Here is a 25,100-nt window from a genome sequence, read left to right as displayed (position 1 = left end):
GTTTAAATTCAATCCTGAGCTCCCGTCACACCATTCACTGCTGTTGACTTAGGGTAAAATTCCATTTCTGACCGCAGCTGCATTACTGGTACTGAACGCGTCGTTGTTACTGTCAATTTCCATAGTAAAATGAACAGTAGTGCAGCTGTCGTTGGAAATGGACTGTAACCTTTAGTGTACCTACCTCATTTGCATTCGGAAACAATTCGGCCCGATTTGCTTTAAGATACGTCAAATATTACGTTTAGATAGGTTTAGATACGATAATTATGGATTAATATCTGGGAGACCGAGCTTTGCTTAGTAAACATATAAAAACTCAAGAATTAGCGTTTTCCCAGAGATAAGCTTTACAGAAATAAATATGTAAAAAACAGAATATGAGCTCTGCTATTAGTAAAACTATAATTAAGAGGGTGGCAGATCATTTTGGCGCTATCTTTTGTTGCCACAGTTCCATATAAATGCAGCTTCGTTTCGTAGCTAACCTTGGTCTGTAGATTAATTCCGAGATCCGACCAAGTTTGTAGGTTGCGTCGCCGCGACCTTGGCGTATGACGTAACTTGGTGCCTCCGCGATCTTCGCTCCGGCCGAGCGAGCCATCGAACGTGCGCGAGCGCCGGTCCCAACCGCAATTCCAGCATTAGAATTCAATTCAAATAAAAAAAAAGTTCTTTTACTATAATTGTGCTGAATTTTATATAATGCTACTAAAGTGATGTTAAGTGCGAAGTTTACTGGTAAAGAGATATGACGGATTTGGAATAATAACAATTGCGCTCTGTGTAAGTACCTAGACAATTATTTCCGTTACAATTTATCTTTCTTCGTAAACATTTCTGAGATAAAGTGGAGCATCGGGAATAATTATTTTTACTGCCTCATTTGACGGTACTTCCTGAAGCGAATAATTTAGAGCAGGGCGAACATTGTATGAATACTAATCACTAATCGTCGGAGACAAGTAATGAAAAGTTTCAAGCTTTCAAGCATACTTAGTTGAACTCCCTGTGAACTTTGCTAAACTAAGAATGGCAGTCCTATTTTATTTAGATTTGTTTAAATTTAATTTAAATATATAGGTAGTCTGTGCGCAAAGAGAAGATTCGTGGAATATAATTATGGGAACCAATACATTCTATGACTCTTTTCTTTTCACACTGACTCTAGAAACATATATTTTTAATTAAGACTTACTTTATATGTTATAATATATACAAACATAAGTGCATGTACAGTGCCAACCACTTAAATAGCCTCACCTATATATTGTGAGTATTATAATTATACGTGATAATTTTTATCAATATATCTTAAATTTGGATTGTACGCCCTGACGTTTATCCAACGACACATTAATAAGTCCGAACTTATCTGCGCGCGAAACGTCCTGCGGGCTCAGCACGGTCCCATTTTTATCCACTATCACTAAGCCCGTCACTTTCGCACTTACATACTTGTTAGAACGTGACAGGCATGGTGATAAATGATAAAACTGCGACCGTGCTACTAGGGCAGGTGGCCTAGCCAAGGTTACAATCGCTATCGCTTCGACAACGAAACGCTTTGTGTGTCTCTATCACTCTTCCATATTAGTGCGACAGGGACAGTTGCGTTTCGATCGCTACGGAGCGTTAGCGATTGGTACTTTGGCTACGCGGCCTGGACGCAAGAGCTAATACGGGCCGTTCACATGAATAGCCTCAGTGTAACGTAATCGTCCAAACCGTGCATTTAAGTTTCGCTTTCAAATTTATTTTATTATGGTTAGATAATACAGATGGCATTCTATTAAGTACCTGCAGTAACGTGATAAACCCAGTGTTTTTGTGACTATGGGACGTGGTAAAAAACTTACAAGTTTAGAAATTGAAAATGTTAATTTTTATTTAACTCTAAAATTATCCCATCGTGAGATAGCTAAAAAAATAGGTCGCAGCCCTAAAGTTATTAATAATTATGTTAAAAATAAGGAAAATTACGGCCACCAGTATAAAGAACGCACAAAATTTGCCACTACGGATCGTGAACGTCGACTTATTTTACGCTCTGCTTCAAATTCTACCAAGACCGCCAGGCAAATAGCTAGTGAAATAAATACTAGAGCATCTCTCTCTACAAATCGACGGATTATTAGAACATCATCCCACCTCAAACGAAAAAAAATCATGAGTAAACCTCCTTTGCGCGAACAACATGTGGCGGGTCGACTGTCTTTTGCTAAAAAGTACATGTGCTGGAAAACTGAGTGGCGAAATGTGATTTTAGTGATGAGAAAAAGTTTAATCTAGATGGTCCAGATGGATTTAAATATTATTTTCATGACCTAAGGAAAGAACCGAAAGTACTATCACGTCATCATTCAACTCTCGGATCGGTGGTGGTTTGGGGAGCAATTTCTTACTATGGTACTGTTGATTTAATTGTGGTAGACGGAAGACTAAATGCTGAAAAGTATTTAAATTTATTAATAGAAACAAAAAGTAAGATCAGAAAAGTAATAGGTAGAAAAAAAATGTTTTTAGCATGATAATGCTCCTATACACACGTCAGCGATAGTTACAAAGTGGTTTGAAAAAAACACCAGATTGATGTTCTAGATTGGCCATCCTTGTCCCCTGATCTGAACATCATGGAAAATGCTTGGGATTGGCTGTCTCGGCAAATTTATTACAACGGCAGACAGTTTAGTAATAAAGAAGAACTGATTCAAGCTATTTACACTGTTTGGGATTCTGTGGACGTTAATTACATACATTCTTTATATGAATCACTACCTAATCGTATTTTCGAATTAATAAGGTGTAATGGAAGGTATACAAAATATTTAACGAAAGAGTTTTAATAACTAAACAGTATACTTTAGCATGTGAGGCTATTCAAGTGGAAGGGCCAATTATTTATTTGACGTTATTTCTTAAAACTTTGATTAGATAACAATAAATATTTTATTTACTATTACAAGGCTTCTTGTTTTATTTCATATTTAATGTTTAATGTATATCTCCTTTTTATATTACTATGAGAAATATTAATTTTGGTGAGTGAGGCTATTCAAGTGGCTGGCACTGTAGGTACATACTAATGCATAAACTTTACTGGTTTAACGATACTTTTGTAATTAAGTTTAGATATTTTGTTATAGTTACCTGTATAAATAAAATTAAAAAATAACTGTGAAAAAATGTTTTGAAGATAAACTTTCTCTGAGACAAAAAAAGGAATTTTATAGAAAATTCGCAGAAAGTAACGGTGCAATATTAAAAACATTAATGCTTATGTTGCGAAGAGACAAGTTTCTATACATGACTGGTTTAGAGTGGACGTCCATTAAACTCGCTCGCTTCGTCAATTTATAAACTCCTAATCCAGTTATCGGGCGGCGACCGTGTTGCCGAGGATGTTCGTTAAATGAACCATATTAAACGTCATATCATATCATATCATATCTTGTTCAAAGTTTTACTATACGAGACGCTGACTTCAAATGGAAGTCATAGTATCTGGGGGCACGGCAGTGCCCCCGCCAAGTCGAGCAAAACAAAGAGGCACGGCCGTACCATCCTTTTCTCGAAGCGATTCAGGCCATTTTCGACGTCCTGTAATTTTGTGCTGGCTGAAGCTAGAACCCTGAATTTTCAGTAATATATAGGGCTTAACTTGCTGGGGTTGCTTAAGATATATTCTCAAAAACATTCAATTCGAACTAGTAGTTTAAGAATTATTGTACGTCAAAGTTCCTTATTTTCAACACTGACACACTCACTCACTCACTCACTCACCTACGATCATCACAATTCTAAGGTACTTCTAGTATACCCACAAGTTTCAAATTTTAAACATAAGTAGTTTTCAGCTTATCAAGCCATAGAAAACCTAAAAATATTGCAATATCAGTCACGTTTTAAAGATCTAAGAACTGCATAAGTAAGTTTGTAATCCCATATAAATATATGACATTACAAAGTTACTGTTGCAGTTCCTACAAATAGTAGGTAAAGTAAAGGTACACTACGATGTACGATGTGAGTATGAATGAAGATATGTTTAGTTATGATATGTGTATACATAGTATGGGTATGAGTACCCGAAAAGAAGGACTGCCTACAAAAAGAGATGAGATCCCATCAAAAACATTACATGTAAAGTTTTGAGATGTAATGTGAAACCAAGTCGGTTATTTTAATCAGTGCCAGGGGGTGTTAAAACCGTATCAATAAGATATCTTTAATTTGTAATACATACATATAATGACTTGGCAATCGCACATAATGCTTTAATGTTAGGTTGGTATTAACTATTTGTATACTTTGAATTGTGTGTGTTGTCTGTGGCAGCTGACTCTCTCTTGCATTGAAGATGGCGTCGGTAACTTCTTATTGTTAGTGCTCCCACAAATATTAATTTAATAAATATATAAAAAGTCGTCAAGTGTTTCCTTCCACAACATGGTGTCAGAAGTGTTGTGATACTGATGAGTGACACAGAAGAAAACACGCAAGTCAAGCGAAAGCGAGACAAGGTCACACAAGGAAAACCTAAAACATCGGCAATGGCGGATGGAACTGAAGATCTCGGAATCAAGCCGCATGTGCTTGGTACATCTTTACCGAAGCTCATGATCTCGTCGGACACCACAAATAATAATGCAGAAGAATGGAAGAGGTGGTGGCAGCGGTTTGAAATATATTTATTGGCATCGGGACTTGACAAGGCGGACGACAAGAGAAAAATAGCGATTATGTTGCACTCGATGGGCGCTAAAGGTTTGGAAATATTCAATTCTTTCAGCTTAGAATTCGACAAATGTCAATTGGCAGAAGTAAAAAAGAAGTTTGACACACATTTTGAACCACAAAAGAACCTAACCATGACTCGATATATGTTTTTCACACGGAAGCAGATGAAATCTGAAAACATCGATGATTTCATAACTGATTTAGAAAATAAAAGCAAAGATTGTGAATTTAAAGAGCTTAGGGAATCTCTCGTCAGAGATATTTTTATTGCAAACATGAGTTCAGAACTATCACATGTGCGACAACGGCTATTACAAGAGCCCAATTTGTCTTATTCCAGAACACGCGAGCTTGCAAAAGCTGTCATTGCGGCTCAACAAGATTCAGACAGAATAGTACAGGAAAGCACCGGCACACAGAATGTGTTGCAATTGAGGGGCAGAAGCAGTAACCGTGGTAGCAGTCATCACAGATCAAACAGTCAGTCAAGACATTCAACGTCAAGTCAGTCAGCATCAAGAAGTCAGTCAGCGTCAAGAAATCAGTCAATGTCAAGGAATCGGTCAAGTCAATCAACGTCGGGATACCAGTCGTCGAGTCAACCACAATATACCCAGTCAGCTTCATCAAGATCGTGGCAGAGAGGTCAACATCAACAGTCTACATGCACGCGCTGTGGGCAGGTCCATCGCTTCAAGTGTCCAGCAGCCAACGTACAATGCAGGTCATGTAACTCTTATGGTCACTATGCTAAATTTTGCTTTAAAAATAAAACTATTAGACAACTTGAAGTAGACGACCTCAATGATGAAAATGCTTATTGCTCTGAGAGGTTATTTGTGGGGCAAGTAAAAAACAAAAATAGAAATAAAAAGTCTTGGTACTTAAAAGTCAATGTCAATGGTAGAGATATTAATTGCCTTTTGGATACAGGAGCAGAATTGGATTTGATGTCATTACACACTTACAAAAGTTTAGGTCTTAACAATCTAGTTGAAACAAGTCTTACAGCTAATGCATATAGAGGTCAACTACCGATTATAGGTGAAACTGAATTGGAATGTCATTTTAATGACCGTGTTGAAAAAATTACCTTTGCGGTCACAACCGTAAATGGTGAAACAATATTAGGCCTAGACACATGTGATCGAATAGGTATAGTCAAACGTGTGTATCACCTAACTGAAGAAGTAATAAAAGAAAGTAATTGTCAAATGCTTACACAATACAATGATGTTTTCCAGGGTCTGGGGTGCCTGCCTCCTGTCTGTCATCTGAAACTGAAGCCAGATGCTGTGCCATGCATTGATCCTCCAAGGAAGGTACCATTTGCGCTACTGAAGGATCTACGTGATGAGCTGGATCGCATGGAGAGCATGAAAGTCATTGAAAAAGTCACCAAACCAACGGCATGGGTCAACTCGGTGGTAGTCACTGTCAAGTCAACAGGTCAGCCTAGAATATGTCTAGATCCTAGAAATTTGAACAAAAATATTATGAGAGAACATTATCCATTAAAAAACATTGATGAGATTAGGTCACAATTGAAAGGTGCTACTTGTTTTTCACACCTTGATGCGTTCTCAGGATTTTGGTCTTTGAAACTTGATGAGGAGAGTTCAGAACTTTGCACATTCCAAACTCCCTTTGGCAGATATAAATATCTTAGATTACCGTTTGGCATAAATGCATCCACAGAGATTTTTTATAGAGTTATTAGTGAACTATTTGGTGACATAGAGGGTGTTCTCATTTTTGTAGATGATTTTTTAGTTTATGGAGAGACACCAGAGATTCATAATCAGAGACTTAAAAAAGTGCTAGATAGGGCTAGACAAGTCAATTTAAAATTAAATAAGTCAAAATGCAAATTCGGAGTGTCGGAAGTAGAATTTTTAGGATATATTTTTAACCGAGACGGTGTCAAAGTCAGTCAGGAAAGAGTCAAAGCGATCAAGGAAATGCCAAGTCCAAGTAATGTTAAAGAATTACAAAGATTTCTCGGGATGGTAAATTTTGTAGGATGTTTCATTGATAATTTGTCGGCAAAGACCACACTCATGAGAACTTTGTTAAAAAAAGACGTTCCCTGGCAGTGGGACAGTAACTATGAAAGAGAGTATTGTGAATTAAAAGAAATAATATGTAACACACCAGTCTTAGTACACTATGATGTCAATTTACCTCTGATTTTGTCAGTTGACTCGTCCAAGTCAGCGATAGGTGCTGTAATTATGCAAAATAATAGGCCAATTGCATATAGTTCTAGAACACTAACTAAGTCACAAGAAAATTTTGCACAAATTGAAAAAGAGCTATTTGCAATTCAATTTGGATGTTGTAAATTCAATCAATATGTCTATGGACGTAAAGTCATAGTGCACACGGATCATAAACCGTTAGTTTATCTGTTTAAAAAACCTTTGCATGAGGTACCGGCAAGACTGCAGCGTATGATGTTAACTTTGCAGAAGTATGATTTAGAAGTGATTCACATACCTGGCAAGGAGATGTATATATCTGATACTTTGTCTAGAGCAGCTATGAAAGACCATTTTATTCCAGAAAATGAATCTGATATGTCTTACCATGTCAACTTAGTCGAGTCAAATTTGGCGATCAGTCAAGAGTACAAAAATAAATTGAAACGGGCAACCATTGATGACGAAACTCTTCAACTGTTAAAAAAATATTATTTTGAAGGATGGCCCAGTAGTAAAGATAAAATCAATTCATTAGTCAAACCATATTGGAACATGCAGGGTGAAATTCATGTTATAGGAGATTTAGTGTTCAAAGGGTCAAATTTAATTGTTCCGAAATCCATGCAAAAAAAAATATTAAATAAATTGCATGAAGGTCATCAAGGGATAAATAAGTGTCTAAGATTAGCTAGAGATTCATTATATTGGTCTAACATGTCTGCTGATATAAAAAATGCAGTGGAGCAATGTGACGTCTGTGCCAAGTTCAAGCCTTGTAATCAAAAAGAACCTTTAAAGAACTATGAAATTAGCAAATATCCTTGGCAAAGAGTCGGCATTGATCTAATGAATTTTGATAACTTAACCTATATTGTAGTAACTGATTATTACTCAAAGTACATAGAGACAGCCTTGTTAAAAAATAATAGTACAGCTCAAAATGTCATAATAAATTTGAAGTCAATATTTGCCAGACATGGGATACCTATGACATTAGTGTCAGATGGTGGTCCTCCCTTTCAGTCATCAGAATTTAAATCATTTTTATATGAATGGGACATAAACCATATAGTGACAGCTCCTTATCATTCTAACTCCAATGGTCAGGCAGAAAGTTCTGTCAAAATCATAAAAAACATATTTAAAAAATGTAAAGAAGATGGATCAGATCCTTACTTAGCTTTATTGCAGTATAGAAATACAGCTAAAAATCATATGTTGTCACCAGCTGAGTTATTAATGTCTAGAAAATTAAGAAGTAAAATACCAGTAAATTTTAACAAACTCAGACCTAAAGTTGTAACATTTAACGAATACAAGCAATCAGCTGTTAAAAATAATGAAGAGATGTCTAGATATTATGATAGGAATGCTAAATCATTGTCCATATTGTATCCAGGTGACCAGGTTTATTATAAGAAAAATCCACACAGTACTTGGGAAAAGGCTGTAATTGTAAAACGGTTAAGTAATAATAGGTCATATGTGATAAAAACTGATAATGATGTAACTTATGTAAGAAATAGGATTCATCTTATTCATAACTATAGTATCTTGAACAGTGACTTGACACAATCGTCTCCCATGCGATCTTGCTCACCACGAGGGGAAAGAAGTATGGAAGTGGCAGAGGCAAGACAGGAGACGGATACTCCAGCATCAGTAATGACTGATCACCGGGTGACTAGATCAGGACGTACTGTTATACCTCCAAAGCGTTATATAACAGAAATTTAAAATATAGTTTAGTCAACTGAATGTAATGTAGTTTTGTAAGCTATTTCATAAAAATGTAAACAGTCATAAACATAAACACATTAAAATTTAGTAATGACTTTAGAGACCAGTTAAAGGGATAGACTGTAATGTTTAAGTAATGACTTTAGAGACCAGTTAAAGGGATAGACTGTAATGTTTAGATGTGTAGATCATTTTATTGTTAAAACTTAGCTAACTCAAAGACTAACATAGCATGTTATAAAGATGAGTTAAACAAGAGACTGGTCATTAATGTAATTATGATGTATAACGTAAACTTAAGGAAAGGGATGTTAGGTTGGTATTAACTATTTGTATACTTTGAATTGTGTGTGTTGTCTGTGGCAGCTGACTCTCTCTTGCATTGAAGATGGCGTCGGTAACTTCTTATTGTTAGTGCTCCCACAAATATTAATTTAATAAATATATAAAAAGTCGTCAAGTGTTTCCTTCCACAACAGTACGTACTCGTAAATATGTGTAATGCTCAAACTGCAATTAGCGCTAGCGTTATGTTCAATTAGAATTATTTTTAATAGGTGACGATGATCCTTTTGTCATTATGCAGCCGTGCGATGGCCAAGTCATTATACGTATTACAAATTAAAGATATCTTATTGATACGGTTTTAACACCCCCTGGCACTGATTAAAATAACCGACTTGGTTTCACATTACATCTCAAAACTTTTTTGTAGTAAAAGCGTTGCGAGACTTGCACCTTTTTACATGTAATGTTTTTGATGGGATAATTAATTACTAAACTCTATACTTAAATAATCTTTATTGACACACCTTAACAAAAAATATATGTACAATTTATGAAACAAGAAAAAAAGCTAGAAATACAGAATAAATTTAAACTTATCAACTAAACTTACTTCCTGCTGTTAATTGTCAATATTGTTTTCGAAATATTTAATAGCAATTCATATGATTAGGTACAAGTACATACTACATCCTACCCTACATAAAAGCAGGCGAGCTCCTACTCGTATGAATATTTTTTTCCAAATGACCTATCCTATATGACCAAACCTTGGTAGATACCTAGACTAGGTAGTTACAACTAAATAAGTACTAGCTTAAATTAAATATTTAGATGTGTGAATAAGATTTTGCTTAGGTACTTTCTATCTGCAGAATTCATATGGCGCCAGTAATAAGGATCATATTTATTTACGAGAAAGAAATAGTTTTTTCGCCTTTGGAATTCAATAAGTGCTAAGTATGTTAGGAGAAACGTAGCGTGTGAACGTGCGAAGCTATTGTTTGAAATATCGTGGGAACCTTTTATTATTTACTGTTTCTGCTATATGTATATAGGTACCTATGTTTGTGAATAACCTCTGTTACCTTTGGTTGTTAGACTTGTAAGTCACCTTTAATAATTTGCTTACATTAATATGTCTGGGAGGAAATACTGGTTTGTGGTTAGATTGCCGAATAAAATTTGTCTTTTTTTATCAAGATACCTAATCTTTTTTATTATGTATGATACCTATCTAATTATAAATTGTGTCGGTTATTTTTGTTATTTTGGCATTGAGCGGCAATTATGACTAGTTACTGTTAAGAAATGTCTAGATGTCTAGTTAGTGTTAAGAAACGTATAGACATAAGTAAATTAGAAATCTCTGTTGACGGTTACACACAGTCATGCCTAATTTTACCGTATAGTCAATATGTAATTGTAAGTAAGTAAACACATAATTTACCGTGAAATCCATTCATAGCTCCTTCGCCTACACGTATTTGCATAAGTCCGTGTTTATATTCATATGTGTTCCGATTCACTCGTGTGTACAAGAACAAGTACATTGCCCTTTGAAATTCTATTTATATTAATTAAATTGTGTGTGTGATGAGAGAATTATTACTGGCTACTGAGAGAGACTTCTCATTGGTGGATATACATGTTATGTGAGTGTTTGAATGTATAGACATGCATTGGCACGTATTGATGCAATTTATGAATTTTAATGGCGTGTCGACAGAGAACAGGAAAATATATAGAGTTGGTGGAAAGCATTGGATAAGCAACCCCGTGCATTGGTTACATATTCTTTAGTAACATACAAGTAGGTACGACGTCTAATTTCAGTATAACATGAAATAATATAACAAGTTTTTGTCAAAATTATGTGTACATTGCTGTCAACAATTAACCTATTATGATGTACAAATAAATATTAAATTGAAAATAATATCCGAACATTGGTTTTTATAGTTTAAAAAAATGGATTTAATTGCATTTTTATAAAAAAGAGGTCTAACTGAGCAGACGTGGTCTCGGTGCCAAAGGTTCCTAAATAAATGTAGATAAAAAATACATACATTCGATTTTAATAATGTTACTTCGCTTCTTCATTTTATCACCATAATTGATCATCATAATCATAACGTTACTATTGAAAAGATACATGCCTATTCCAAATTACATAAAAGCAACGCGAATATTACGAGCACCAATATGAATTTCCAAAAATAATTGAGTTACTTTAATCGTAGTAGTAGTAGTAGTAGTAAAACACTTTATTGTACAAAACGACACATAAAACATGAAAAAACACACATCATTTGTACAAAGGTGAACTTATCTCTTTCAGGGATCTCTTCTTTGAGCAATTGAGGGAGAATTCGATATGTATCATTAAATATAATACCTATCACAAGCAATTATATTCGCCTTCAGATAAACCTACGAAAGCTGGTATGAATGGACTGAGCAACTGAGCATGATAAGATGGATGAAGTTCTCTCACAGTGACGTAGCAATTTGGTTTATTCATAATATTATCTGATCATTATAGGAAAATTATGAGTTCAAGTTGCTTCAATTGACCCCACGATCAGTAATTGTTAATTAAGTTAATTTGACCCAGAGCAGAGTTTGTTTTATTTGGGCCAAGGAGGATGTTCATAGATTTAACGACTTTTTTATGACCACTAAAAGTTAGTTCTTGCTGTGACAATGATAAAATTCCTGACAGATAACGATCTCGTAAACTTTATTTTGCGAACGCAATTAAAACACTGAATTAACTTTGCCTAAATGTCGGTTTAAATGTGATTTATTTTCTAAAAATATTTTTTATTTGGCAGTCAAATCTAATATTAATGTGTGGAAATTCTTGCCATTTTTCTAAAATAATAAGCGTCAGTACTATAAAGTAGAGTGAACGTCCTTCAAGTGACTTTCGCTTAGTATAAGTTTTTTTATGAATAAGTTGTCTGAAACTAAACTTATTTACATTTATATTTAGCAGACGTATATAACTCTGACATCACACTGATTCATTGATACGTATTTTATTAGTCGCAGAGGCGCTGAAGTCTTAATAAATAGGACTTGTTATTTATAGTACTAAATATCTATACTTAGAATTTACGCATTTATTCACATACTACCTATTCTTACATTTATTATTTTTTCTAATCGCATGCCCATTTAGTAGGAAATGTCGCCGAAGTGAACTTTCAACTTGGGCACTAGATTAAGCTTGGGCATTAAGTAGGTATACAAAATAAAAATAAATACTGTATTATCTGGGCTATTTCTCGCCTTAAATTATTAATGAATTAATAATTTTAACAAGTAACTTATTTCACCTTAATAAGTCTTCTTACCCAACTTCTAAATTCTGAACGGAAATCCGTTTGTATTTGCAATTAGACAATCATAAGCATTTTATGACCTCTATAGAAACTGTCCGTAGTCCTTAATATATCAACGCTCGTTAAATTAAAAGCACATCTTTATGTCTCTATTAGCTACGCTGTTCATCCACTACGTGATCCACAGCCGTTACATTCAAAGCGGTCCCTAATACCCTCCGTCCGAGCTCGCATATTAACTACATTGCCGACAAGACCTAATAAAGATAGCTCAAGCCACGTGTTCGAACAAAAACTGTTATCGCGTTGAAGGGCAACCTCACTTACCTTTTATCCTTCAAACAGACCACTGAGCTACTCCGTCTTGCTAATAAAAAGACAACCATGTCGTCGAATCATTAGTAACTTACGCCCTCTAGCCTGGCTGGTACCACGGACCCTCGCCACAATGACCTTTAGTACCCGACGAACCGCGACGATTTATAAACCAACTCATAATGAGCCCTCGTGGTGGGCAATTAACCACAAGTTGAGTCCAAATCAAAGTGGGCAGGTAAATATCTAGTCCGAAATAGCACAACGTGTAACGCTCGGTAACGTACGGTTGTGTTCAGTGTTGTTATGTTTAGGTGAGGCTGCATCAAAGCAAGCCCGCTACTATGGAAACAAATGAAAGTACATGTAATAAATCGTAAAACTACTTTTAAAGGCGTATTCTGATGGTAATAACAGGACGAAATTTAACTGGCTATTATTATTGTTATGGATATTATCTGTCAGTGTTAAAAGTGACGTTTCTGGTTGAGGAAAGGATCATAGTTCACCGGTCGATTAAGCACTAATTCAAATGAATTAATTCAATTGAACAATCTGGACGCATATATAATACCTACTTAATTACCAGGTAAGATTTGATATGGTATTTATTTAGGTACCATAGAGTATATAATAAAAAATCTTAAAAATAAACTACCCACATATAACAATAGACTGCACCATTTCAAAATTAATAGTTTGCAAAATCAAAGACATATTAACAAATTATTACTACTACATAAAATTATTCATAATAAAATTGATTCTGACCTTATTAGTAACATACCATTCCGGGTGTACCCTAAACCATGCCGTAACCCAGCTCAGTTTTTAGTTCCATCTGCTACAAATAACGTTTCACAACATAGTCCCCTGTCTCGTATATGCGCTTCTTACAATAAGATTTGTAATGATGTAGACATTTTTCATTTAAGTTATAATAGATTTAGAAACAGTGTAATTAAATTATCACATACCTAGTTGAGTACATGATCTCACTGTCCATGATCTCACCTTAATTATAAGATTACAAATTAATTGTTAACTAAATATTATAATCTCTAATGAATGTTGTGCTTGGTAGTTATTGAAATGTAAATTTAGCACTATAACTTTACTATAATAATTATTAAGACGTATGTATCCAATTTACATTTTGTTACCTCGCCTTGAAATAAAGAAATAAAATAAAATAAATATGGTGTCTTATAGTGTTTAATTTTAGCTTGTATACATGTAGGTACCTAGTACCTACACCGTTATGAGTTATGAATCACAAACAAGTCATAAGGTGCAAACCATGACATATCTACCCTCTTTCGTGACATAGGTAACAGTCGTGATACCTACCAAAGAGATAATATATAGGACACGTAAACTAAAGTTGAAAGTATTATCAACTATGGGGATTCCTTATCATTATTTACTTATTGTAATGGCCTGTTTTCTACCATATTTGTATAAACAATATTAATATTTAAAAAGGTAGTGTCTATGTAAGAAATGTTAAAACTGTGTAGGTATGTTTAAGTTCAACCCCAGCACGCATAAATCTCTGAGCACGTTCCTAAGATCGTCAGCGTTACATACCTTTTCCACTATATGTTCGTATACAGTGAAGTTGGTGTTGGTTCTGTCTGACAAGGCAAGTTTTCTCGCGTGAGAAAGTTGTTTTCTAAGATTGTAGGGGTTTTCTTTTACTTGTTGACTGGATACTTTTCTTACAGTTAAGATAAAGACGGAGTTATTGTAACATACTGAATAATGTAGTTTCGGCACCTTTATGTTTCCACTTAATTTAATTTGTGTGTAAAGGAACATAAAAGGATACATCACCAAAAACATTAGTACTAATATTATTTCGTGTTAGAAATCCTATGCAGGCATTTGAGCCTTGATACATAAAGATGACATGACGTCATTCCAATGAACATTTCTAGGTTGTTTGTTGTTATTTTACCTAACAGGACAGGAGCAAATTGAACTTATGTTAAATAATAACAACTCGTGACATAGCGACTTAATATAAGTAGGTAACTTTTGTGAAAAGTGACTGTGTCACTCACAATCAAAGCTTTATATTTAGTAAAGAAACATAACGTCGATAATTTTGGATTTGTGAAACCATATTATTTGTAATTCACGGAGCTCTTTTTTCCGTTTCAGAAAAACACATGGGTGCAAGATGACAAGAAAATTCCTCTTCTGTTTCCCCCTAAGGGTGGGAAACATGGTCTTCGGTTATTTCATATTAGTAAGTTAAGAGAGTTGCTAGACTTACCTCAGTGGCATCAGCGGGAAACAATATTCGTAGAACCGATGGCAGTTGGGGCAAAAAGCTTGTATAGTGATAGTGTACCGGAAGAAGTAGTCGGGCAAGGCCCTCAACAAGGAGGACTGACAATTTAGTCTATAGTTCGTTTTTTTAGCATTAGAAATAAGGTAAACAATCTTGACGTGTCTTTTTATTGAAAAACACGTTTTAAAAATAAATACAAGCAAATATGTAACAATTATGAATCTAATACGATCATTTGTATTCTTCCGCTTTCATTGACCGCAGCGTAGCGAAGGTCTACGTTTTGACTCGGGCATTTTGCTTTTGTATGTCCGGATGTTCTCCTCTACAGGTCGCAATTCTTAACCGATTTTCGTGAAATTTTGTGACCGAATTCTATGACTAAATAATTTTTTTTTGTCGATCCGGTTTTTGGAAATTTTTCAAAATGGTGGAGTCGTGATAGCTCCCGCCTAAACAAATAGTCGTATCGGTATCATAAGAGTTTTTTCTTTTTGAGACATATTTACATAGTAAATGGCAAAAAATGCAGAAAAATTGTATTGCTGGTTTAGGCGGTATTTAGATATTTAGTTTGTACTCAAGAATGAGTAGCCGAATTTCGTCAGCTTAGCTAAGAACTATCATGGCGCATTTTGTAAACAATCGCTTTTTTTGTTTGCACACAGAGTCTGGGTTCGATCCCCAGTAAGACATAGCTTTTTGTATTTTTTTTTTCACTTAAACTTCGTATTTTTTTTAAGTAAATTAAAACCTTTGTATTGTTGATTGATCAAACCGCTGTGTGGCGCTGTCATCGTGCACGGTCCCAATAAGCTATGCTCGCGAGGTCTACAGCTCACAGAGCCACTAGTAAGTAATAGTTACTGATTTTTAAAAAGCGTTTTTCAATTAAAAGACGTGTCAACATCGCTTACCTTCTTTCTAATGCTAAAAAAACGAACTATAGGTTACAATCGCAAAGAGGGCAGCACAAAACCGGTCGTTGTATTGTAGATTGTTGCGGGAGGATCATGTCCAGTAGTCATAATTTAATTTTGGTTTCATTCAAAGTTACCTACCTGTAGAATTCTTAAGAAATTGAACGGGTAGCAAGCATTTTAAGCAGAATAAGCACAACTTGCTTCTTTAAATAAATATTTATTTGTTTTACAAGGGGGCAAAGTTGTTGTTTAACCGCTCGTGCTAACAAAAACAGAAAAAACCCGATTGAAACCCGAGCAGGCGAAAGATTCCAAAATTGAACCACGAGCGTAGCGAGTGGTTCGAAACTTCGAAACTTGAGCGTTGCGAGGGTTTATAAGCACGAGGGACAAACAAAGTTTGCCCCCGAGTGAAACACAAAATTTTTCACCACACCAACCCGAAGCAAATATTAAATGTAATATATCAAACAAAATCAAACCAAATCAAATCCATATGAATGTTATTAAATATTTATCATCCATAACCACTCACATGATTCCAGCAACTAGAGTTTCAAGATTGCGCACCTCAAAAATGATCGTCGCAACTCGAGTTGCAAAAGGAGTGTATGCGGTTTTTTATTTATTATCTGTGAAGGGCTGCACAGATACGGTATAAACAATTTTTAAAACACAGACTACCAACGTGACAATATTTAAAAAATGTTTCAACCATATAGACACAACCACAGTATTTCTTATCTATTTTACTTTGCAAGTTGTTCAGGAAGTGCGATGTGTAAAAAGTTGCTGCGTGTTTTAAAATGCCTCAAGTATTCAAATTTAGATATTTCTATTAGTAATGTATATTAAACTACTCCGCGTTTATTGGTCTATTAGTTTAAAACTATATTTTAGACCTACTTAATATTGATGACCAAATAATATCACTTCAAAACAATAGTTCTGTAGATTCTTGACGTGTTTCTTATTTGAATGCCCTACATTTCTAAGATTACTAAATATATCTTGAGCAACCAATAGACATTAAATAGTTCGATTATTAAGTTACATTAATAAACCATAGAATGTATTAAATCACTGTGTATTACACAGGATTAGCGATCGAAACATGTGACGGTAAATTGTAAGTACAAACCCGGCAACTGTGGTTGCTTAAAGCATTTCTGCATATCGTAAGGCATGTGGTGTACTAGACGCGTTGCATACGCGTTTTGGGATTTTTTTTACTACTTACTTATAATTTGTATTTACTAATGTTTCTTTGCTATTTACATTGAATAAACTAAATATTTATACGATTAAATAAATAATTAATTAGGTATTACAATTTTAAAGTTCCTATTTCTGTTGAACATCTGCACCGCGCGCTGTTGTGTCTCCACCCTAAATGGGTAGCCATCTTTATTTTTGAGATGGAAGAAGTCAGTTTACCGGCTTATTTACGTTTGTAATCAGTATAATTTTATGTGTTAATAGTTATTATTGGTTTATTGTGCTTAATATGTTGTGAAGTGTATGTTATGGTGGATGTATTAAACGTGTTAGTGTAGTTATAAGTTAGTTCGGTTGTTGGTGATCGGCAATTATAAAAACACCAAAATTTTGTAGGTACGTAGATACTCTTTTGTTATTTTAAGTTATATAGCTACTATCATCGTTATAATTGCATAAGTTATGCATTTTATTTCAAGATTATTAGTGTCTTAAACTGTTTTTTACTATATTTTAGTACTTCAGTGTCTAAATTAGCCACAAAAAAATCATGAACATAATATATAGTTTCACAGCAGATTGAGCAATTCGAAAGTTTCTTATCGGAATTTGAATTAGTTTTACTCGGCAATTTCATAGGTGAGCTATCAAGATGTTTAGTACCAATTAAAAGCTTATTAAGTCTTCTTTAAATTGAATACAAAAAAAAGATACGTTATCGATTTAGATTTTTAATTAAAAATAGTTTTCTACTATAACGCGGACATTATTTCATTGGGTCAACTTTGTGAATTTTTAATAATTATTTTTATTATAACAGCACAATGCTATAGTAGTAAAATAAATTCTTTGTTTCTTTATCATTAAAAAACCAAAAGAATCGTTGCAAATGCTTTAGCAGAAGTAAAGTTATCGATTTTTGAAAATATCATGACACTGTGCCGTCGTATCTGCGAAATGGCAGAGCAGTTCAGGGCACCTTTTGTTAAAATCGGAATCATGTGAGTGGATAATCATCATTTATTAAAAGTCAATTCTACCAGCAAACATAAGAAAACAACTCAAAATTAGCATTTGATTACTTTGCCTCAATGTGAATAAAATGCAACTTTGCTATCAGTTTTTGAAGTGTAAACTGAGCCTTTCCGAGCTGGTGTGGTGAAAATATACTCGTAATTACTTCCTCCTCCTTCTGCCTATCTTTTTGGAACAATTTTTTTAAACTAAATTTCAATTAAGTTTAATTCACAATACCGTTGCCTTGAGCACCAATTTTATTGGAGAATTTCGGAGTTTGTTACCAACTCCTAACGGCCTGATTATATAATCTCATGACTCGGGAAATTCCCTGATACGCGGATTAGACTCTCGCGCGAGCCACGAGACGAGCCGCGAGCCGCGCCACGAGACGCGAATCCACCGCTTACACTCGCGTTCGGCTTGTCATTCGGTTATAAACCTTATGCCGTGCCGTTAGTGTTTAAATTATATTAGCTCGACGAGCTTGCGAGCCACGAGACGAGCCGCGAACCCACCGCTTACACTCGCGTCTCGTGGCGCGGCTCGCGGCTCGTCTCGTGGCTCGCGCGAGAGTCTAATCCGCCTATGAGGTAACTCTTAAACGCTCCTTTTAGAACTGTAGAGCAAAGTTAACGATATTTTAGTTGCCTACACAAATATAAGTAGGCGCTATCGTAAAACTTTTTGGATTAGCATAATTATTAATAAATTAAAACTTAACAATAACATTAACAACAATTTTTATTTCTAATTACCTATGTATTAAAATTGCATTTCTTTTTTTTAAATTTAAGTTATGTATTCTCCATGTAGAAATATTTCGGCACAAACCTTTAATGGATTACGAACCGAAAGCTTACTTTATTTTATTAGTTAAGTATGTACATAATATTGACTTTGTGACAATTACAAAGTAGTAAAAAGATCTATAGTCAACAACTCTGTAAAGGTGGGAATATTTACACTAAATCTCACATAAATATTATTGTTTCAGGTAATAACAATAGCAGTAATGGCTTACAATTTATACCAGCTTGGCCTTAGCATCAATTCGCCTGAGAAAGTAGATTCCAGCAAATTTAAGAACTGGGAGAAATTAGAGGACTTATTCGGAGAGAAAAAAGAAACGTTGGTAGCAGTAGTCGCTATGGTGTATTACGCATCGTATATAGTCATTGCTTTTCTGATGTTTATCTTCTCTGCAATGTTTACGTGTGGAGCTTATTCGGTAAGTTATTTGTAACATTCACAACTCACACCCTCTCACACCCGTTAGGTACACTGGTACCTACATATTTACTATACATGACCATTTGTATTTGTCGTTTAAAATAAATGTTTACGTTTAGGTACTTATCTTAGATATAATTAGCGACCCGCCCCAGCTTCGCACAGGTTAACAAATTATACATAAACCTTCCTCTTGAATCACTCTATCTATTTAAAAAAAACGCATCTAAATCCGTTGCGTAGTTTTAAAGATCTAAGCATACAGACAGACAGACAGGAAAGCGACCTTGTTTTATACTATGTAGTGATATCTCATATCTTTCTCCGTACTCAATCAATTTCAACTGTATTTTCTCGCTTACTTACAAGATAAACTTACTAGCGCTTTCGTTCGTTCATTAATTTGAGATTTATCTTATGTACTTATTTATTATTAATTATTCTTATTTATCTTTCTATAATACTTAAATTGAACCATAAGAGACAGAGCATTTCTAACAAATACGTTTTATAGGTACAAGTTCCTAATTTCTAAATAGTAAAAAATCCTTACACCGCCTTTCGTTGTTTGTAAAGATTAGTGACAGTTGTAAACTAAAAGTTGTGACAGTTAATGGCGTAAATAATGTTTGATTGAATAATTTGATTGATAACAAACTTTTACCGATATTTGTAGGTGAACAACTGCCTGGTGTCGTCATTCTTCCTGTACAGCTTCTTCCATTTATTCCTCACGATATTCCTGATCGTGTGGGAGGCCACCTCCGGCGGCTGGGTACAGCTCGGCCTTGTTGCTGGATCAGATTGTAAGTACAGACTGAATCACCGGTGCACAGCGGTTGCGTAGAAATCGTGTAAATCTTATACCTATAAACGAGCAATTTATGTATTTCGGGGATCTCGGAAACGGCTCAACGATTTCGTTGAAATTTGCTTTATGGGGGTTTTCGGGGCCGAAAAATCGATCTAGCTAGGTCTTATCTGTGCAAAAAAAAATTAGTTTTTATGTTTTCCGAGTAAAGCTCGGTCTCCCAGATATTGAATATTTTTAAAAAATTGTGATACAAATTTTAGTATATTAGGTATTTTTGCAACTTAAGTACGTAAATGTAGGTACCTACATGGCATTTATTTGTGCGATGAGCACAGATATTTGTTCCTGAGTCATGGTTGTTTTCTATGTATTTAAGTATTTGTATATTATATATATCGTTGTCTGAGTACCCACAACACAAGCTTTCTTGAGCTTACCGTGGGGCTTAGTTAATTTGTGTAATAATGTCCTATAATATTTATTTATTTATTTATTTATCTAACATTTTCGACACAGTCTTTTTTACAACTTATGTGAAAGGGCCCGGCCACATGTCAGCGGTGCGGCGCCGCCGCCGCCGCGCGGCGCGGCAACGCAGAAATCTGCGGCACCGCAAACCGCTCTGCGGCGACGCCCGCCGCAACGCAAAATTTTGCGGTGCCGCGCTGCGGCGCCGCAAAGCGGTGCGCGGCGCCGCGCGCGGTGCCGCAAAGCGGTGAGTTTCGCCGCGCCGCGGTGCCGCCAAGCGGCGTGCGGCGCCGCGTGCGATGCCCCGCTGCATAGTAAAGAATAAAATTCGACTACCAGTTGTTTAATCAGACATGGATCCCTTCACACGTGTTCTGCTCTTGCTGTTGTTATAGCGATAGCGGTTCGCCAAAAAACGCTGCAAATGGTGTTAAAGGTATGAAAATCGGTACGATTGATCTTTAGGACATTTGAAACAATTTGACCCGAAGCACCAACAAATTAAAAAAAACCAGAGGAGTTATGACGTCATCTTTTTTTTGTATGAAATTTAAAAAAAAAATGTTAAGAAACCTATCGTGTGTAGTATTAAACGAAAGGGCTTTCTGAGCTGATTCCAAAAATATATCACGTCATTACATATGAGTCATTTTTTTTTTAATTATAATAAAAATATTTTTCAAAACATACCAAGTTTGTGTTTCTCCAGATACAATAGAGTCTGTGCGGAAAGAGAAGAGTCGTGGCAGAAACGGGAACTAACATTTTCAATTTTATATGGCAATCAAACCTTTGGCACCTGTCTTGTAAAAAGTAAACAAACTTCTGTAATTGTATACTTTTATTAACAAAAACCGCAAGTTTTATGTATAAAATATTATCAAAACACTATAAAACCGTACATAAAACCACAAGGAAAATTATATTTAACATTGTTCAGTTTTGTCAGCGGGAAGAAAACGGCTAAAAGTAGACTATATCGACTTACAAAAAGTCGCGGAACGTGGTTCCACTATTGACGGGTATTGATGTTCTGTTTAATATTAAATAATTACCTATTTAATAAGCCCCCTAAGTAACTTGTCTCCGGTACATAATCGGTAAGTATATTCGATCAAATTATATTCATTTTCATAAATATGCAGGTCATTCATGATCTTTAAAATAACTGACGAATAGAGTTGATACTTGCCATTTTATGCATATTTATATGTAATTTTTTTTCAGGATTGAGTAAAAGTACCTACGGTAGGTATCTCGAATAAAATACCGCTATGTAGGTGATATGCATGAATTTGTTTGTAATCTACGTGCTGGATTCAAGCACATCCAATTCAGATGAAGATAGTTCTATGAGTCTCCCTGGTTCTTCTGAAGCTAGCTCAAACATAAGTGACGTTGAATATTTTAATTCAGACTTCGATTACAAAGAATAAAACTTTCTCTAATCAAATATTTCTTTATTTTTAAGTTCGTTTACTAGGTTCTGTAAGTTACGAAATTATATTTCATATTTAGCACTGACTTTTCGGCGAAGTAAAATATCGTGAGATGTGAGAACCGGACATATCCCATTAAGGCCTACTTATGCACTATTTTTATATCCCAGATAGTAAATTTACAGTTCTATTGCCCAATTTCTACCCGATCTACCCGGTTTTGTATTAAAATAACTGTTGGCCTGCACAGATTATCTTGTTTGGTACTAAAATGACAGTTGTATTGGGCAGATTCTAGAACTAGTATTAGTAGTTTTTTCAATCGCACTGTCACTTTAGTATCTGAGATATAAAAACAAGAGTTTGTTTTAAACAAATTAAGAAGAGAGTAGAAGAAAACTAGTGCCTGCGCTAAATCAGAGGATTGAGTTGACGAGCCGACACCACCACCAGGCTCCGTTTAGTAAGCCGTGACAAAAAACCGGAACAAAGGGATTCAAGTATCATGACCTTTAGTGTCGTACTATAATCACGTGACCAGTGTTGTCAGCATAGCAAAAACCATAAAATAGCACTGGCGCGCCCTCAAATCCCACGACTCTTCTCTTTCCGCACAGACTCTACCGTTAATTTTTTTTGTTAAATATACCTCAAATTATACCTAATATCCTCATATCCATATCTATTTATTATTTATATTCATTGTATATGTTTATAGCCTGACCAGTAATATATGATAATTGTCAAGAGGGCGCTGTTATTCTCATGTATAGGGTGACAATTCAGTGTAGTATGAAAAAATTAGTTCCAGTGAAATTCCGCAACATGGCGCACCCTCAATAGATCCTGGTTCACCTATAGTTGTGTAAAAGTAGGTACCTACTTTGTTTTGTAATTATAACATGATATTGCACCGCCTACAAGTTATCTGATTTGCCCGAAGGTTGACTGGTAGAGAATGCATTTTAGCATTAAGTCCGCCTTTTGTACGTTTGTATTTTCATTTGTGCAATAAAGATTAAATAAATAAATAAATATCTAATTCTAATAAAGCAATTTTGAAAATATTTACATTTAGTATATTTGTTTTAATTTTTTCTACTCCCGTACCTTTATTTGTCATTTAAAAGGTCGTACACACACCTTTAAACCCCTATGTTATAGTTGTCAAGACAAGTCTTTAGTCTATTCCCCAAAAAAGTATTTGTGCATACACGCAGTATCTTTTTGGTACTTTTACGATACTTCGTGTAATCACCACTTAAAAAATATTGTATGAAATACATTGTTGCCAACCTAATTTTAATTGTCATCTCTGACAGATGAGTACTAAGTGCATTGCTGCCAATTTACAAAATATTCATTAGGTTCTATAGTAGAAACAATAAAATTCCTTCAGAAGTCAGAACGCGCATGTGACACCCGTAATATAGTAAGATCCATAGACTACGAACACCGCTTAGCGTTGCTTGTTAGTCTCCATAGGCTACTGTGGCCAAAATCGAGAAAAAAACTATCCAAAATTGTAATTTAACTAAGAGCAAGTACCAGGGCCTCATGAGTTACTAGCTAGAAGGTGTCGCTGACCATACGGCCGTGGGGCGCGGGGCGCGGTGGCCGGGTCGCGTATCTTAGCTGTATACTTTTGGTTTGTTTACCTACATATATGTCCTATATGATTCCACTTGTTTAAAGTATTATTTTTGTTGAATGAAAAATATTTGTTAAATTTACAATTTTTTTCAAAGTAAGTGCTTGGTCGTAGAAAAAGTATTGTATGCAACGTTGTTTAACGGAGTCAAAAAATACTCGTGGCGTCTTTATTAACAATTTTCGGCTTCGCCTCAAATTGTTACTCACGCCACTCGCCTTTTTTGACCCCTCTTAAACAACGGTTGCATGAAATACTATTTCAATTTTACAAAGTGTAATAATACCCCTGCCGAATTACTCATAATGTCATTCGGGTATTTTTGGAATCGGCTCAGAAAGCCCTTTCGTTTAATACCACACACGATAGGTTTCAAAACAGTTTTTTTTAATTCCATACAAAAAAAAGATAACTCATCTCGTTTTTTTTATTTAATGGTGCTTCGGGTCAAATTGTTTCAAATGTCCTAAATATCAATCGTACCGATTTTCATACCTTTAACATCATTTGCAGCATTTTACTCAATTTCTCGGTGTACTGCCAGCGCTATTAAGAAGGCGCAGAAATAAAAAAACAATTGGAAAGAAAATTTTGGGTGAACCCATATCTTCGTATAATGAATGAAGATGCAAATCATTTCAAAAGAAAATACCGGCGCGGCACCGCAGAAATCTGCGGCGCCGCACGCCGCTCGGCGGCACCGCGCGCGGCGAAATTCACCGCTTTGCGGCACCGCGCGCGGCGCCGCGCACCGCTTTGCGGCGCCGCAGCGCGGCACCGCAAAATTTTGCGTTGCGGCGGGCGTCGCCGCAGAGCGGTTTGCGGTGCCGCAGATTTCTGCGGTGCCGCGCCGCGCGGCGGCGGCGGCGCCGCAACGCTGACATGTGGCCGGGCCCTTACATGTTTTCTTTTTGTTTCCAGTGATCCTGATTATATGCCTCTTCAGCGTCAAGTATCTGATGGAAGCAATCCGAACGGGCAACATTTACAGCAGACCGGGAGAAGTGTATTATAAGTATTAAGTAAGAAGTTTTAAATTTATGAATGTTGATGATGATAAATAACCTCAAGTAAACAGTAGACTCAATTTACCCTCACCTCCTCTATTATAATATTCGGAAATGTCATAATGCGTACAGCACTTGACAACAACGGAATTGTAATGTTAAAATCTCGAAATTTCTCGTACCTTTGATAGTGGTTGATAGTAGGTACTTTTATACACTATACCCTTCAATTGCATGGGGATAGTCATAATTTTTGGATAACTTGTACATATTTTTGTAAGAAGTACTGGATACTTTTTTAAGGAGCCCACTGATTACCAGTCCGCCGGACCGGACGATATCGGCCTGTCACTTAGAACAAAAAGTTGACAGTTCCGAACAACTGACAGGCCGATAC

At 35.5% G+C, this 25,100-nt stretch overlaps 1 protein-coding gene across 1 annotated transcript; it reads left to right on the top strand.

Moving 5' to 3' along the window:
• The first annotated feature begins 679 nt into the window (after positions 1-679).
• LOC134653260 (uncharacterized) lies at positions 680-24,757 on the top strand. Its single transcript, XM_063508585.1, has 5 exons — positions 680-786; positions 14,801-14,888; positions 19,089-19,322; positions 20,001-20,130; positions 24,618-24,757. Exons 2-5 carry the CDS (start codon positions 14,820-14,822, stop codon positions 24,716-24,718), a joined length of 534 nt encoding a protein of 177 aa, XP_063364655.1. The 5' UTR covers positions 680-786; positions 14,801-14,819; the 3' UTR covers positions 24,719-24,757.
• Positions 24,758-25,100: the final 343 nt, after the last annotated feature.

Source organism: Cydia amplana, chromosome 13, assembly GCF_948474715.1.
Source record: "Cydia amplana chromosome 13, ilCydAmpl1.1, whole genome shotgun sequence".
Taxonomy (NCBI): Eukaryota; Metazoa; Arthropoda; class Insecta; order Lepidoptera; family Tortricidae; genus Cydia; species Cydia amplana.
The sequence above is the reverse complement of the archived record's forward strand: the minus strand, read 5'-3'. Positions and strand labels throughout refer to the sequence as shown.